Raw genomic sequence first — 17,593 nt, forward strand, 5'->3', positions numbered from 1 at the left:
AGATTGTTCCAAGAGTTTACAACCCTCACTCCGAAAAAGTTTGCCCTCACAGTTTCTGGACTTGCAGCTTCTTCAATCTTGAGCTGTGACCCCTTGTGGGGCGAGCGTCCGCCAGCTCCAAGTAAGGACACTCAACTGAGTAGTGCCCCTGAGATGCTTATACACCTCAACTAGGTCCCCCCTTGCCCGTCTGTAGTATAAGCTAAGCAGTTCAGGCTCAATCTCTCAGGGTAGCTGAGGTGCGAAGTGCAGGCACCAGTTTGGTGGCCCTCCTTTGAACATTTTCAACCAACTGACAGTCCCTAGCATATCTCGGGGACCAGATGGGGTGACAGTACTCCAGATGGGGAAGCACTTCACTCCTGAAGATCGTCACGAGGGACGGACCGTCTAGATATCTGAACGACCTTCTTATAAGACCCAATAATTTATTTGCCTGATTTACCTTCTTCTCACAATGGCCCGAGAACTTCAGCTCATTGTCAACATACACTCCTAGGTCCTTCTCACATTGTCTCAACTAGTGCATTTTCTTCATCCCGTTGGGACATATGATACGCCTCCTTACCGTTGGTACGCCCCAGGTGCATCCTCTTACACTTCGTGACATTGAATCTCAGCAGCCATTTCTTCGACCATTCCTGGAGCCCACAGAGGTCCTTCTGCAGCTCTTCACAGTCCGCTTGGTTCTTAATTTCCCGAAATAACTTGCCATCACAGGTAGAATTAATTATGGCAACTCTGGGTTATGGAATAAAAACACTTGTGTTGAGAGAGAAATTAAAATCAGGTTAATTTTTCTTTTATCAGAAAAATGTAGATACAGTACTCTATTTAAATTGGCCAACAGGTCGATCAGTGGTTAAGAGAATAAAGTAAAGTTTGAACTGGCCGAGTCATCAGTCTTGGCTACTTCTCCACTTTTCCAACAGATAATAAAGATGAATCTTTTGTGCTGTATTGCCAACGTCTACAATGTAATCCATAATAATTAATTTTTGCCTGAAGCTCCGAGACAATAGATAGGTAGATTGTCTTAGCCTCATTGGAATTATTCCAGTTACAGTATATATAAGGCAGCTAAACCTTCCTCTGTTTCTATTACATTAGTGATAAGTTTGGCTTATCTTCTTGGGTGTCTTCAAAATAAGCATTTATCTGGTAATACATCAGCAGTCATACAGTATACAGTATTCTTAATTTTACGGACTACATAAGCTCACTAGAATACGAGTATTGCTATTATGTGATACAGTACATATTAAGTGTTAGTCAAGACCCTGATGTAAGGTTTTGATCCAACACCTCGGGAGCTGGATCTTATGTCTTAAAAGATGCAAATTCAAGTTGGCTTTTCAAATGTTTATTTTCATTGGTGTTGTTATCTTATACTGTAATCAATTTACTCATTATGTGATTTACTCAGGGCATGATGCAATGTTCTCCTTGTACATTAAAGAGGTGTAGGGCTAGTAACACCATGAAGCCAAAGTAAATCACAAAGGGGCATATTTTAATGTGCATTAATGTAATCAAGAGTGAATGACTGAAAATATGTGGAGTGAAAAGATTCTGGATATCTGTACACGTATTTCGTTTTATGGAAAATAAATCTGAAGAGCAAAAGAGAAGTGAATTGAGGACAACTAAAGGGGGGAAAGTAAAGGGTGTAGCAGTGTTGTTGAGTGATGAAATGGGGAGTGTCAAGTGTGTGTGATGAAATACAAGAGTCAGTTTTAGAATATCGTGGAATATAGTAAAATTGGGGAGGGAAAACTTGGTTCTAGTGGGAACATTTGCACCTGAGAATGAGGGAACAAGTAGGAAAAGAAGGGTTTAGGGAAGACTATAGAATAATTGTTAAGGCTTTAGTGTGGGAGTAAACATTCAGGCTGCAGCAGGGTGTGTACATGAGCAGAGATCATGGCGGTCATATAATATTTAAGGAGAGAGATGCTGCTGATGGTTGAGGCTGGCTTGTGTGAAGCAAGAGGGGTTAACCAGAACTGTGCCTTGTTTTGGTAAGAAAGAACAAATGACAGACTGGCAGAACACGTATCTTACAACAGCGAAGGAATGTATGAACAAACAATGTGTATGTGCTCTCGTTTCCAGTCACCATGGTACATTAAGTATAAAAAGGCTTGAAGGAGTGATAAAAAACAAATAAATTTCACTGATAATGTATATGATTTATGTACCAAGCAATGGAATTTGAATTTACAAAGGTTTCACATACTCTAAACTAAGTTTCAATAACATGTGAACGGTATCAGGATAACTGCCCTCTGGTTGTTAAGTTAGGTTAATTTAAGTTAGGTTAGGTAAGGTTATTTTAAGTTAAAATTAGGTTATTTCCATGTTTTTTGCCAGTTATTCACTGGCAATGGGGAGAAATTGTCCGGGGGGGGAGGCAAATGTCCAGGGGGCAGTTGTCCTAGAACCCATGTGAACATACAGTACAGTACTTTGGAAAGTAGCATACACAAATAATATTTCAAAATTATTTTAAAACTACACAACAGGAATGTTATTTTATAAATTATGAAGATGTTTGTAAGGAAATAGTTAATAGTAGTTAACAATAAGGGTCCGGTTACCTAACGAAAATCTCTCTAGAAGATAACCTATTTCTTACCTCAAGAATAAAAAAGCCAATCAGTTGGAGAAATAGTACTTTTCATATTCAGGTTTTACCTCTAATTTTCTCACAAATAAAGGTGTTGCTACCTACTTGTTTTACAACAATGCCACATTTTTGCATCACTGTTGACAAAATGCTTCACAGCAACTGACCAACTGGTCCCAATTGCTAAGCATCAGAGCACTTCCCAGCCAACAACTAACCAACCTTCTTTTCCTTCCATACTAACCTACCTATCCAACCCTAAAATAATAATAATATGTATACTGTACTGCAATTCCATCCTTGGATAGGTGTGTTAGGTCGAGTTTGTTGGTTCATCTTATTTACAATAAATTATAATACAATGTGGAAGTGTTTGTGTGTGTGTAGAAAGAATGACAATGCTGCTGCTAGCCAAGCAAATAATGTAATTACAAATACAGTACTGGACTACAGTACTATTATTTGTCTCTGATATTCTCAGTGTAAGAAATAAAAATTTATTATCATTGACTAAACAAATTTTTTCTACACAAAACAAGAGTGTTAATAATGTGAGAAAAACCAAAGAAAAAACCCGAATGTAAAAAGTGCTATTCCTCCACCCAATTTGATCTATTCTTGATAGTAAGTATTATAAGTTTTCTTCCCGAACATATCACCAAGGACTGTTGTTATTTATTTTACATGCTTCAACTGCCAGAGGTTAATAAGCACTTCATTAAGTCTTAAGTTCTACAAGACTGCTTATCAAATTTAAAACTTCAGAATACTGTACATTTATTATATTCTTTTTACTGTCCCATGGGGGAGGTAGAGGCATTACTGTACAAGTATCTTTAACTAAAGGTTCCCTAAGAGGTCACATTGACCCCACAGCAACACTTAGTGATATTTTACACTTTATCAACAACCTCACCATCTTCTACGCTTTCATAATTTCTCAGACTATTTTACCTTGCTTTTGTTCTGCTCTAACTCTTATGTACAGTCACTAACATACATCTCAATATCACATTCATATTTCTAAATGGAAGCAAGTGATGGCTATTTCACTAATGTTTTAAGCTTGACCATGGTCAGCAACTGCTGTCTGAGGATGATTCTATATATCAACCCTAATGGAAGTATGGGATGTGGTCACACTTGATACAAACAAATTGAGGCTTCAGTGATAAGCTTTTGTGTGTAAACCTAAATCTTAGACCAGATTCTCATAGATTCATACATTATTATCTTCCTCTAACTAGGAACAAGGGATTGCATCTTCATGTTATTTTCAATGTTACATTTCTAAAGTGAGCTAGTTGATGCACTCTTAACTCCATTACAAAAAGGATTTAACATAAGAGCCTTTGAAAATCTAGACCCACTTGTTCATAAAATTTTAAATCTTTACAGTACAGTATACCTGAGCTATAACCATGTTGTTGAACATATTAGCCTTACAACTATTTTAGGTATAGAGGTGTAGATCTTACATTTAACACTGTCATAGGTGCTGTGGTGCAAGTAGGTAGTAAACTAATGTGCAACACTAGTGAGCTAAATTATAATGACCATACCAGGATTGTATACATGTATAATCCTGTCTGGTCAGAGAAAGTCTTGCACTGTCTCACCTATGCATCACAATTTACATATAAACAAACAGTATAGTATTATCCTAGAGCCATTCTGGTTTATGAAATTTATCTCTGCCAGATTTAAATACTGTAATGATAAGAGCTGTGTACTATGTAACAACTCTAATTATTATGCATAAAAATCCAAAAATTAAATTGCTATTGGGAACACACCATAACTTGTAAACTATAAACAATTCATATATTTTAGGTTAAAAAATCTGCTATGAAAGGAATAATCACTGAACATACTGTAATTCTCATTTATAAAGATACTGTACTATGTATATTCCAAACTGTAATTGCAGGTTACAGTACTTACAATATCAATGAGTGACATGAAAATTTATATTTTGTCTAAGGCATAAGTATAAAAATGTGGTCATTAAAATGTTTCTGCCAAAATTTTACTTTTGATATGCTAAAGCAAAAAATAGTGCCTATAAAATTTCTTATCAGTAACATGATTGAAAGATAAAAAAACACCAATTAGGCATCCTTGTAAGGCATATCTTGTGTTGTAGTAACCTTTAGTACAAGAAACATCAAAGTAAATCTACAGAAATATTACCATTTACAAGTAGAGTTATGAACAAAAAGAACTTGGCTGTGAGGAAGAGAGGGTGGGGGTGTTGCCTCTGGGTGGCGGTGAAAACTCTCCTCAAACATTCAACTTTTTACGACATTCTTGTAGTTGTTTTGGTGTATTGAGTTACAGTATTTACAGCAAATTGTAAGTGCAAGCTGTGCCTGCCTCATAATTAAACTAAAAAGAAAGTGAAAATTTGTGGAGTGAAAATAAAATAAACTTTAACTGCCACCTCTATGCAACGGTGCCAAATCTCTACCTACCCATACCCTCCTCCTCTCCCTGCCAAATTATTTTTATCCACAACTATACATAAAAAAATTCCTTTGTAGTTAATACTAGTGATGCTGAAATAGACTACTGCCATGATGTTAATACACTTCCTGTTTAACTCTTGAAAAACAGTGTAAATTATGTACACACAGCATATGAACCTATGACCATTTTGATCAAACAAGTATAAATAATTGGTTCATTGGCTACTAAAATGTACTACAGGTTGTACCTCTCTAGTCCAGCATTCTGTGGTCCGGAACGATTTTAGTTTGCCAATGGAGAAAATTCATTTGAGTCTGGTACTTTCGTTGTTTGGCTAAATTTTGCCTTATTTACCCTACTTTTTTGGCGAATTACTACCTGTAATAAAGCAACATCCTAATGCACCAACGAAAATAACACAGATTAAGTTAAATAAAAACTAAAAAAACACAGAAAAGTTCTTATGTTCTACAGCTTCAGCTAGAGTTGAACCTGATGACTTGGCAACTTTGTCATCCAAGTAAAAACACACACAACAACATTGGCTGTCCTTATGTTTTCAACTTTACCACCACTGGTGGGTAGAATTTTTGTTTTAAATTCAGAAACATTAATTAAAATATATATGAACAGTAAATAAGTCTTGCCTTCATATTCTTATGTAGAGTAATGACGATATGTTTCATATGTGCGCACTTACATACGCGATCTCACTTTTTTTCTTTACCATTAATGGTTAGCTACTTCTATTGTTCCATTTATTAACATTAAGTAACATTACTTAAAACAACCATATTAATTTTACTACAGCTACAACCAGGGTCTTATTTTCTTCAGTTTTATATGTAGAACCACTCGGTCACTGGTTTTGTAAACAACGAAAACAATGCCGTCTCGTCTCCTCGTGTGTTTTAATATTCTACGTATTATTAATGAATTGTATTGTTCATTTTGCACACATAAACATTAATTCAATCAAAAAGACATTCAGTAATAAACAATAATGAATGTTTTGTACATCGAGAAATGACGCTGTTTACACAATTGTGCATGAATTAAAAATTCCCAAAATTTGAGAAGCTACTGTACAACATTTAACCCTTCAATATGTCTTCAAAGAGACCACGAAGCAGTGAAAGTGGTACTAGTGCTTCCAAGCATAAGCACAAGTCACTATCTATCCAGGAAAAAGGTGAATTTCCATGGTCCGGCACCGGTCATGTCCCGAGGTTGCCGGACTAGAGAGGTACAACCTGTACTGTAAACCAAGGATATTTTTTACAACAAACAAAAATCTATACATTATTTTACAGCATGCTATCAACACTTACAGTACTATATTGAGACTGGTCTCTCCATTAAAGGCTCCAAAGATGATCACTTTGTGTTCTAAATAATCCATGTTAATTAGAATATATATATATATATATATATATATATATATATATATATATATATATATATATATATATATATACCGTATATGGACACATTTCATTTATGGAAGACAAACTTTAAAATACCCAAATCTGTACTTCTATCAAAAGATTTTCATTATGTCTTTCATAGTAATTCATCATGGCCGTCCTACAGTAAAATATGGCACTACAGTACAATAAACATGACTAAAATATTGCTCTAGGGATATATACTTCACTCAGAGTTTTTATGTAACAATTTCTCTACAAATCCTTTAACTTCCTTATGAGTCACAAGACCAACAAATTTCTCAATAACCATCCCTCGGTGAATTCCCAGTACAGCCGGTACCGCTGTAACTTCAAACGCTTGAAGAAGCTCTGCATGCTCATCCACCAGTACCTGTTGAGTGGAAACATCCTTAGGTTTCAAATATTTATGAAAAATATATCATAAAATTACATTAAATGAAAAATTCTCACCCATTATGGCATCAAAGACATTGTTCATATCTCTGATCATCATTACTATTTCTCTCTTTTGTGTATACAGTACTGTAGTATGCCATAAGTCATAACAATTATGGTATTTCTTGAAAATAATAAACAAACTTTATTTACTATGCAAGAGACATGCATGGTGGTGTACACTAAACCCTGGAAATTAACAAGCACTTGAACCTTCCTTCCACACACGGGATAAAACTAATTCCGCTTCCTAAAGACTCACTAGAGACCTAGATTTAATTTTCAAACTGATGAAATTTTTGGCACATGTTAGCAATGTTATAGTGCAAACAGAAAGTAACTAAGCCATTGCTCTTTATACTTGAAACCAATATCAACAGCAAACCATCAAAGCAATATCTTTCCAAATGAATGAACTCTCTTCACAAGCATTAATCGGAGATATTAACATTAGATAATTTCCCTACCTCTTGGCACAACTCTCTATACCATTAGTGTATTTCATGTTATAGACTTTTACAAACCAAATTAACAGGGGATAAGTGGATAAATCTTACTGGCTCTCAGCTTATTTATCAATACACTTAATTTTTCAGTGTTGTCTGTATATACTCTTCGTGTATCTTAACTTAGAAAACAGTATTGTACTAGAGTTCCAGAATGACAAAATCATAATTTTATTCCTCATTCTACGTCTAAAATATACTCTGCCTGAAGCTCATAAGCTTTCACCCGCAACCGTACATTCCTTATAAGCATTTACTCACAATTACACATTCCTTGTTTGTTTGTTTTGTGTATTAGAAGACAATGTGACACTATATATTAACTAAATCAATCTGTGTTTGTGCAAGGGAAAGTTAAGTGGATTGAAATTTGTGTTCTTAATCAGAAATCTAATTTTTGTCATCCATTAAGTAGGTAGTGTCATATATGAGTAGGTTTTCTGATACTGTTAATTCTTAGTGCATGTTAAACATTCTAACAGTCCCTTTCTGTCTCCTGAAAAGTGAAAGGACAAAATATGAAACCACTTTTTATGGGTAGGGACAGGAGACAAGTGACCTGTGTCCAATGGGGGTCAGTGCAAGTGCTTTTACAGTTCCTTGCCTGGTGAACAAATGTTGAAGCTGAGCTTTAAACTCCTAGTGCATTACATATTTAGCAGAGTGGGAGAGGGGATGAGGCACACTAAATCACATAATACATTATCTCAGTCTCACACACACACACACACACCATTCCACACTGAGTTACACACACATACATCCAACATACAGTAGCAGTGTTTGTCTAGCCAATGATGCCACCAATCCTTCCCAACATACATACAACACACCTTCATCAACCATCATACCATTTCATTTGAGCTTAATACTTTAGTACCATTCTCCTGCTTTAACATTAACCATGAAATAACGACTGGTGAGTGGATGTTGTGGGAGAGGGTAAGTGAACATCTGGGAGGATGGAGGCACATCACAACATCCCACATACACATAAGTACTGTAATGTGCAACCAGCTGTATGCATCTGTTGACAGTATGAACAATATGGCTGCTGTTTAACTGTTTTTGGCAGTGTATTCTTAGTTCTCAATGGAATCAGTATTATTGTTCTTAATGTAATAACACAGAATACTGTATATCGAATAAAGTATTGGTACAATACTTATTTATATACTGTATTGTGCTGTATTTGTGTTTTTATAATGCAAGAGGTTCTTGGTCCCATAGAAAAAGTGTTTCAAATTTTTGGTATCTGATGAACTTCTTAGCATCAGTAACATCTACATATACTGTATTAAACTGATGGTCTTTGAACTTTTGTAACTGGTTCACATGGATAACCATTAAATCAGGCATAAAATTTACCTAAACATCAACTTACTCTTGTCTATTGCTAAAAATCTGAATCTCATTCAAAATCTTACCTCTGCAAGATGCAGTTGACCAACGTTTTCAGTTGCAATTTTCTTCAATAAAGGCCTGAGGGAGTGACATGGCTCACACCAGTCTGCATGAAAATTAACAATTACAGGCAGTGAGTTTCTCATGACTTTATTCTTGAACTCATCTTCATTTTGTATTTCAAATATATCCATTAGGGGTTCACTTTGATGGAAGTTCCTGCTTCCAGGGGAAGCTGTTACAAGCTGTCCTTGAGTAGAAATACTCAGGAGACTCCTAACTGGGATCCTCTGTAGAAACTTGCACATGGCTGGGTTGGAAGTCATATTGTTAGGAGGCAAAAATTTACAGTGTACAAGTAAGACTATTAAACTTACTTACACAGTCTCAGCTAGCTCTGGTGTTATTTACCAATATTGTTTTGTACTAATCAAACCTTTCTCCATCAATATTATAAGAGCCACAGAGAGAATCTTTGTTTCTTAAAGCTTGACTTTCTTAAGTGGCTTTGCTAATATAGGCTCAGTCCAGTCTCCAATAATGGATCCAAATGCAGCAAGTGCTGACAAGCCTAAGATCAGCACTATAACCACTCGAGGTATGAAGAGATGATCAATCACCTGAAAAATATGAATATCTTATAAATCTTAAAAAAAAATCTTCTTTAAAATGCAGAATGTAATACAGTACTGTACAGTATATGGTTTTAGTATTAGAGCAGCCTTCTCCAAGGCAGTTACCTGGTAAGTAAGACAGTGGTTGGTAACAATGTTATCACTGTACAGTATAACATACAGTAGTTTTATTTTTCCTGCCACTTTTTGAATCCTCAGAAAGTACTCAGTCTGCAGGGACCGCTTGTGGTGGGGAGATGTAACAATGAAAGGGCTATTATTCACAATCCTAAACGTAACACAGAATCTTTAAAAATGGTACAGATAAGGCCCTGAAAGATGCCTCACTGAACTCTAAAGGTACTAGACTTTAACATTGTTCTGGGGATCCATAACCATATACCTGTTCAGTATAGTATGATGTGTTAAGGTTCCCCCACCATGGAACAACCCACGACCTGCCACTGCTGAGATATACTGTACAGTAGTGTTGTAACTGTCCCAGCTTATAGTACAAAACTTGATGTCTTCACTTCATGGAAAAAGTCATGTACAGTATTTATACATATTATTCTGTGACTGTACTTTTTTCCTTTATCACTTGGAGCATCTGTGTAATGTCATATACAGTAGTACCCCGATTTACGCAGTCAATTGAACCCATGGGGTACCGCGGAAAGTGAAAACCTCGTAAAGTGAACAACAGAACATATGGGATTAATTCCAATAGAGACTGGCCCGACCCCCAAACTCCACTTTTTCAGATACAATACCTACGTTGTAGTAAAAATTACATCTTAATTTTATGATGGTATGCACACACAATTAATAATTAAGAGAAATATCAATAATATTAGTTTTTTTAACACTTACATTAGTAGAAAAGATGGCTGGGCACACGGGGATGGGGGGTTGGTTCCGAGGCAGAGGGCAGATTATTGGCCCTCACCTGTATCACTTGTATCAATTGTATCACTATCCACCACATAGGCTTGCAGGGCCTCTTTGTCAAACCCCTCAAAGTCCATATAAGTCCATATCCTCACTATCACTGACTTAGGCCGGCTGTGGTGGGTGACGGGTGAAGAACTCGGTAATGTTTTGATGACTGGGCGACCTTGTGCGCATCCTGCCCGCGCCGCTTCCCGCGTATATGAGTAGATGCACCGCGGAAAGTGAAAGTTTGGTTCTGGCGAGGCACCGCGTAAATGAGAAATCGCGGAAAGTAAAACCGCGTAAAGCGGGGTAATACTGTACAGTAGATGAGAATAAGTAACACTGATGACAGATGAAATTAATGAATGAAGGTCTCCCATGGTCTGCTGTTAAACACAACTCTGCATCTATTCATTCATCTTCTCACTGTATTCTCTATGGTACTGTACCACCTTCTTGACTTTATAAGTGTTCACAGTACTGTACTGTCAGTTTTCTAAAAATACAAACGTAAGTAATTTCCATAATATCAATGTACAGTATTATTCGCACCCAAACTATTCTCCCCGCCCTTTTACATTAGTATTCTTTATAAAAAAAAATACATAGTACAGTAGTGTACATGTACAGGGTATATTAAAATTTAATTAAAAATACCAATACTTCTGTACAGAATTAAAAATTTGAACCAACTGAAAAAAAAAATACTGATAGCTCCAAATGATGCAATGGCAGTGTTAAAATTTTAAATAATATTATGGTCAAAATATTATCTGCTTGGCATCTTAAAAAACAAAAAAAATCCTACCACTTCTTCTGTGATGGGCTGGTGAGGGGTTGGGTGCTGGGGGAGGAGAAGGAGTATGAGAGAGAACACTGCTGCAGCCACAGTAACTCCCACTGCTGCTACTGTACGACTGCGCCCACAAGCAATTATGGCCACTGCAGCTGCCACCCACACCACAACCAGCACCACTACACCCACTCCCAGGCCAAGTACCCGCATGTTATTCCCGGAAGGCACGACATGCACGTTAGCCAGCTGCACAAGACACAACAACTGTTAATGTACTACAAGTAAATAATTCCCATTAAACTATAAATATTTACAAGAAAAAATATATATGAAATACAGGTACTAAAAATAAAGAACCAGGCAGTACTGTAAAATTCAAATCATCACTACTGCTTTAATAACTTAAAATCTTCTTCACTGCACAACAAAGCACAAAACAGAAATATTAGAAAGCAATAAACAATATTAAGTCAAAACATGACAAACTACAGTACTTTAGTTATAACATCTTAATGCATCTAAGGGGAGGAATCTAGTACTACTGTACTGTATCAGGTACTCTTTAACCAAACATGACAACAACTACTTTTATCAAATTTTGTAACAAATTTACTTAAAACAAATGATGAATTTATATCGGCAAACTGACATTCAAACATTGTTCAGTACTTTTTATGCAATTCAAGTTCTGTTCAGTTATCACTTTTAATGTTTTCAATGACAGAGTGTAGTTTGCATATGATTACTCTGTGCAACATGATACAGTACATGAATCTGTTCAATAGTGTCATATCTAAGTGCTAAATATGATAATTGCCTTCATAAGTACAGTATTTAAAATTTATTCCTATTTTTCACCTTGTTTACATTGCTAATACAGTATACTCTCTAAGTCTTGAAAGTAAAGTTTAACACTAGGTGAGTGCTGTACAGCATATATATGAAAAAAATGAAGAAAGGCAACCAACTTCTCACCTGAAAAATTATTCAGGTGAGAAAGCCTGTCCAGGAAAGTAACAGCCTATCAATGGAAAATAAATTACATTACTGTACAATGATCTTTAAACTATTTACTTCACTGCACTAAAAGAAGCATATCATGGAAAAAAATTCTTATACATTTGATGCTTTGTTTATACCGGTACTGTGGACGTAATCTAAAATTTGGGTGAGTGAATAAATACTCCCGTCACTACTGGGGAAGGCGAGCAATGGGCACACATGACCAGGTGCTTGCCTCTCAACACTGTACAGTATACAATATGTAAGAGATGGAACACTTTCTTAGCTATACTGAGCAGTAATAAGGATTGGAAAGATTGATATGAAGCTTCAGATTTTGTGACTCCCTTATTTATATTCCAATCTATTAATGGATTTGTCTACTTTCTTTGACAGACTATGGTAACGACTATATTCCCTTTTCTTTCTTATGTAAACTATTCTAACACCTTTTGATCAATTGTTCTGACCTTGTATATCATGTGGTTACAGTACTGTATTCATTAATGTAGTTGTTATTATTATTTAATCTACTGTATTTCTTCCACAGGATTCAAGACTGGGGGAAGGTACAGTATAGATATCATTGGTCTTAATGAAGGAGATTCTTAAGTTAATAATAAGCATGAATCCCTGTACTGTACAGTACTACCCCTTGGCCCACTTATATTAATGCTCAGTGTAAACCCAGAGAGTCAAGGTGGTATTGTATGACCTGAATTAACCAATCCAAAATTTTATTAGATTATTCTTCAGTTGGTTAAGTTAAGGTGGTTAGATCCTGTTTAATTAGTTTGAGTTAGTTGCAGTTATAAAGTTTTATGCTGTTGGCCCAACTCAAGTATTGTTTAAATAACTATGATGATGCTTTCATTGTTTTGTAAGTTTGCAAAAAAAATTTCCTGGCCGCCCCCCCCATCTGCTTTACATTCTAAGCAGTTCATAGTACAAGAAAGACATCACCTTTAACACTCCATAGCCTCCAAAACAATAAAAACCAACAGAAGAGCAACCAATAAATGTGACTATTGAGTTAAGTGGTTTTAGCAAAAGTTAGCATCAACAAACACGATACCGGTAATCCCCAATTCACGAAGCTTTGGTATATGATTTTTTTTTTCCCATGCTTCGATTTACAAACAAAAACCCAGTTACGGAATTTGTTTTGCCATTTTCAATAAATTTTGCCGAGTGTCACAATAATGAAAATACAGTAGCTAGGCTAAAATAATGCCCAGTGTTTGCTTCCAGTATGCTTATTTATTTCTCTTAACTTATTTCATTATTCTCTAACACTCACAATGTTATATGTCTACAAATAGCTTTCACTGTGTGATCCTCTTCCTACCATCACAGTATAATTATATAACTTACTCCTCAAACTTATTTAAGACAAGTAGACTCGTCTCCACCAGCACTGCCCACTTACCCAAAATAAGAGGAACCATCTTATTTCAGATTCACAATATCATGTCGCAGTCACTGGAATCATTTGATTGCTGTTAAGGTTTGTATGTCAACAACAGATCACGCAGATGGATGCGGCAGATACACATCCATTTATTTGTAAGGAGGAAAGCCACACAATAACCAATATCACACGAAAGAATTACAATTTCTACTCTTAATTCGTAGTTCCCTCAGTTGCTTTACTAGGTGGGCCCACGGCTTCTATTTTTTACAGGAAATATGCTCCAATATTTTTCTCTTATTAATTTCCCTCTCATTAGTTTTTCAGTGACATGTCTTCACTTCCAGGAAGATATTGATCAACTTTTATGTTAAGTTTACTGCCAACTTATTTGAAATTTACCAAAGTAACATACTGTAACAGTAAAAATCGGAGTTGTAAATGGAATGAAACGGTCCGACTAATTACCCAAATGTACCCAAATGTAGCTGCAATTAAGTCAAATAATGGTCCTACATGAATAAATCAGACTGCCAATCTTTTCTCGACTAGTATTTGGTGTCACAAAGTAAAAAAAAAATTGGAAAACTTACTTTAATCTGAGTTAATAGATCGCGTGCATGTACCGAGGGAGCGAGTAATTACCCAAATGTAGTCGCAATGAAGTCAAATGATGGTCCTACAAGCGTAAATCGGGCTGTGAATCACTTCTCGATTATTATTTGGTGTCAGTCACAAAAAATTGGTAAACTTAATTTAATCTGAGTTGTGTTAGGTTAGGTTAGGTACATGCACTCGATCTATTAACTCAGATTAAATTAAGTTTACCAATTTTTTTACTTTGTGACACCAAATACTAGTCGAGAAAAGATTGGCAGTCCGATTTATTCATGTAGGACCATTATTTGACTTCATTGCGGCTACATTTGGGTAATTAGTCGGACCCGAATGAAACGCCCCGAAATGCTAATAATTCTACAATTATATTACTGCCTTAATATATGAACGGCTTCAAACATAGGTTGGATGCTTATATGAGCAATAGAGGTTGGGTGTAAATGGGACTGCCCAGTATGGGCCAATAGGCCCGCTGCAGTTTCCTCCATTCTTATGTTCTTAAGATATATGACGTCAGCTTTCACTCCGGGAACCTATGACCTAGTGTAGTTTTTACGTCCAATTCATTTACGGGTTATTTCTACTTTATTCACGTGATATCATTGTAAAATTTAATATGCACTACTTATACGTTTAGTGAGAAAAAGTTGTTTAAAACCGCCAGCATACCAAGGCCAGTCCTCCACCTCCAGACAGTGTTTGTTTACATGAAGAACAACAACAACTTCGGGAGTGACGTAAACTACCTTTCTAGTACATTTATATATCTAATGCCATGATGATGCTGATAAGTAAAAAATATAATCCTTTCTATTTTTTTAAGCTATTTTAATTCATGAAATTGGAATATATTGGAGAAGTTAGCGAAATACATAATTTACGTGAGATGGAAATGCTACACCTTGAACTCTCGGGAACCTTCAGTACCAGACTGGATCAAGACCAACTTCAAGGTCCTTGGACGGGATGCATTCACTTCTGAAGAGCATGAAAGGACGAACGGAATATCTAGGTATGTGAACAACCTTCGTATACGTCATACAAGCTTAATTGTTTGATTGACCATTTTCTCACAATAGTACGAGAATTTCAGTTCGTTGCTAACGTACAGTTTACAACTCTCACAGTTACTCCATTATTGATGTTTCTTCATGTCGGTACATGTGATACACCATTTCTTTGACCACTTCTGAAGCCGATAGAAATCTCCCTGTAATGCATCACAATCCATTTCTTTCTTAATTTCCCTGAATAACTTAGCGTCGTCCGCAAACATTTATATGGAGTCAATAGGATCTGGCCAGTTCCCCACAAAGGCTCACAGGCCATCCAGCTGGAATAAACACATCAGCGTGAGATAATGTCATCCTTTAAATCGCAGTTTCTTTTAATACGAGGAGTTCCTTCTTACCATCTCAAATTCCCCTTGTGGTACACGCCTTGACCCGACCGCCGACCCTAGTTCTGTGTATCCCTTAGTGTCAAGACCTGACTGAATTACTTGGAATGGGCAAACTGTACTCCAAGCTTTTTCAATAAATTTGTTAAATTAAAAAAAAAATCTGTATCGAAACTTCTCCAAGCCTCACCATCCTAATCCACACTACGTATACTAGTGATATCTACACCTTTATATCACTTAATGTGACATACTACACAACTAAAGGAATTATCGAGTCTTATTTTTATCCTCTTCACCACTGATCGGCTCGTTAGCCGTTTGGGCGATCGGTCACGTCTCTGTCACGCACTGTTGGCAAGTACTGGGCATGCACCGGCTCCTGAATGTACCTGAACCTGCTCCAGTGTTGTTCAAGTCTTGTCTTGAGAGAGCTCACACTCGGTGCCATCACAGCACTTTCTGGTAGATTGTTCCAAGAGTTCACAACTCTCACTCCGAAAAAATTTGCTCTCACAGTTTTCTGGACTTGCGGCTTCTTCAATCTTGAGCTGTGACCCCTTGTGGGGCGAGCGTCCGCCAGCTTCAAGTAAGGACACTCAACTGAGTAGTGCCCCTTGAGATGCTTATACACCTCAACTAGGTCCCCCCTTGCCCGTCTGTAGTATAAGCTAGGCAAGTTCAGGCGCTCCAATCTCTCAGGGTAGCTGAGGTGCCGAAGTGCAGGCACCAGTTTGGTGGCCCTCCTTTGAACATTTTCAACCAACTGACAGTCCCTAGCATATCTCGGGGACTAGATGGGGTGACAGTACTCCAGATGGGGAAGCACTTCACTCTTGAAGATCGCTACGAAGGACGGACCGTCTAGATATCTTTTAGTCTGTTTTCTCCAACACGCAATAAAAATTGCCTCGTGGACACATATTCACGTCTCAACAATAACAATATTATAGTCAATCCTTATTTTATAAGATAATAAAATAGTAAACTGTATATTACGCTACCCACAGATGTGAAGCACGGAACACCTCCATAATAAATACCGTACATATTTAGTATGATGTATGCCAGATATCTACTAACTCAACAATCCTGTTTAATAATTAATTCACTAATTAAAACAAAATACTGCACTTAATCACAGACTGACGCGCGCTCTAACGTTTAAACAAAACAAACGAGTCCCCACCAACCACAGTTTATGATAACAGTTATTACAACTGTCACCGTATTAAACTTTTTATTTTTAAATCAGGCAATGAGAAAATATATAATACGTAGAAAAATATTAAGATATACTTGAAACCCCAAATATCTGTGAGTGTACTTACAAGTGAGCGACTGAGCGATTCCGCACAGTGATTCAGGAGAGGACAGCAGACACCTCACAACAGATCGTTCTGTACCTTTTGGCCTTCCAGACAGGTACTCCCAGCCTCTTAACTTGTCCCACGGTGTGACGTCACTGATGGGATCCAACAATGCATTTGCGTGATGATTTTTAGTCATATTTGGCTCATTCAAACTGGGTGCAAACTTTGGCATTTGAAAATACTGTGCGAATTCTTCAACCCACAGATTCTCCACACACCACAATCACTCAGTGACATTAGGGTTTTGAATGAATTTCTGGAATCTTATTTTCGTTCCTGAAATTTTCTAACGTTCTTAAAATACTTTTCAACTCATCATAATCACAATACAGGATCTCTGTGTGCCAAATTGTGGAGACCTGCTTGAACGCATTTTTGACTACGTGCACATCCTCACGGACTCTGGAAGCACCACTGTAAATTTTTCCCAGGACGAACTAAGGGAAGCTCAAATTCGGTAGTCTAATTAGTATCACAAATTGTTGGAATTGCCTAGTGTTACCAAGCTAAAGTTCCCGGAAGTTCTGTTGTTTTGTATTTTACAGTAATT

At 36.6% G+C, this 17,593-nt stretch overlaps 1 protein-coding gene across 3 annotated transcripts; it reads right to left on the reverse strand.

Annotated features, from left to right (window-relative positions):
• Positions 1 to 6,246: 6,246 nt before the first annotated feature.
• LOC121868193 (thioredoxin, mitochondrial-like) lies at positions 6,247 to 17,318 on the reverse strand. Of its 3 annotated transcripts, none has more exons than XM_042368506.1 (3): positions 14,941 to 15,016; positions 8,918 to 9,514; positions 6,247 to 6,919 (listed from the first exon to the last, which is right to left on the reverse strand). In XM_042368506.1, the coding sequence occupies exons 2-3, from the start codon at positions 9,218 to 9,220 to the stop codon at positions 6,752 to 6,754; spliced, it is 471 nt and encodes a 156-aa protein (XP_042224440.1). In that variant the 5' UTR covers positions 9,221 to 9,514; positions 14,941 to 15,016; the 3' UTR covers positions 6,247 to 6,751. The 3 variants fall into 3 exon arrangements, with proteins under 3 accessions (XP_042224440.1, XP_042224454.1, XP_042224447.1); XM_042368520.1 differs by lacking the exons at positions 6,247 to 6,919; positions 14,941 to 15,016 and adding exons at positions 11,253 to 11,486; positions 17,002 to 17,318 and having other exon boundaries at positions 9,217 to 9,514; XM_042368513.1 differs by lacking the exon at positions 6,247 to 6,919 and adding an exon at positions 11,253 to 11,486 and having other exon boundaries at positions 9,217 to 9,514; positions 14,941 to 15,019.
• Positions 17,319 to 17,593: the final 275 nt, after the last annotated feature.

This window comes from Homarus americanus, unplaced genomic scaffold (assembly GCF_018991925.1).
Source record: "Homarus americanus isolate GMGI-L3 unplaced genomic scaffold, GMGI_Hamer_2.0 scaffold32583, whole genome shotgun sequence".
Taxonomy (NCBI): Eukaryota; Metazoa; Arthropoda; class Malacostraca; order Decapoda; family Nephropidae; genus Homarus; species Homarus americanus.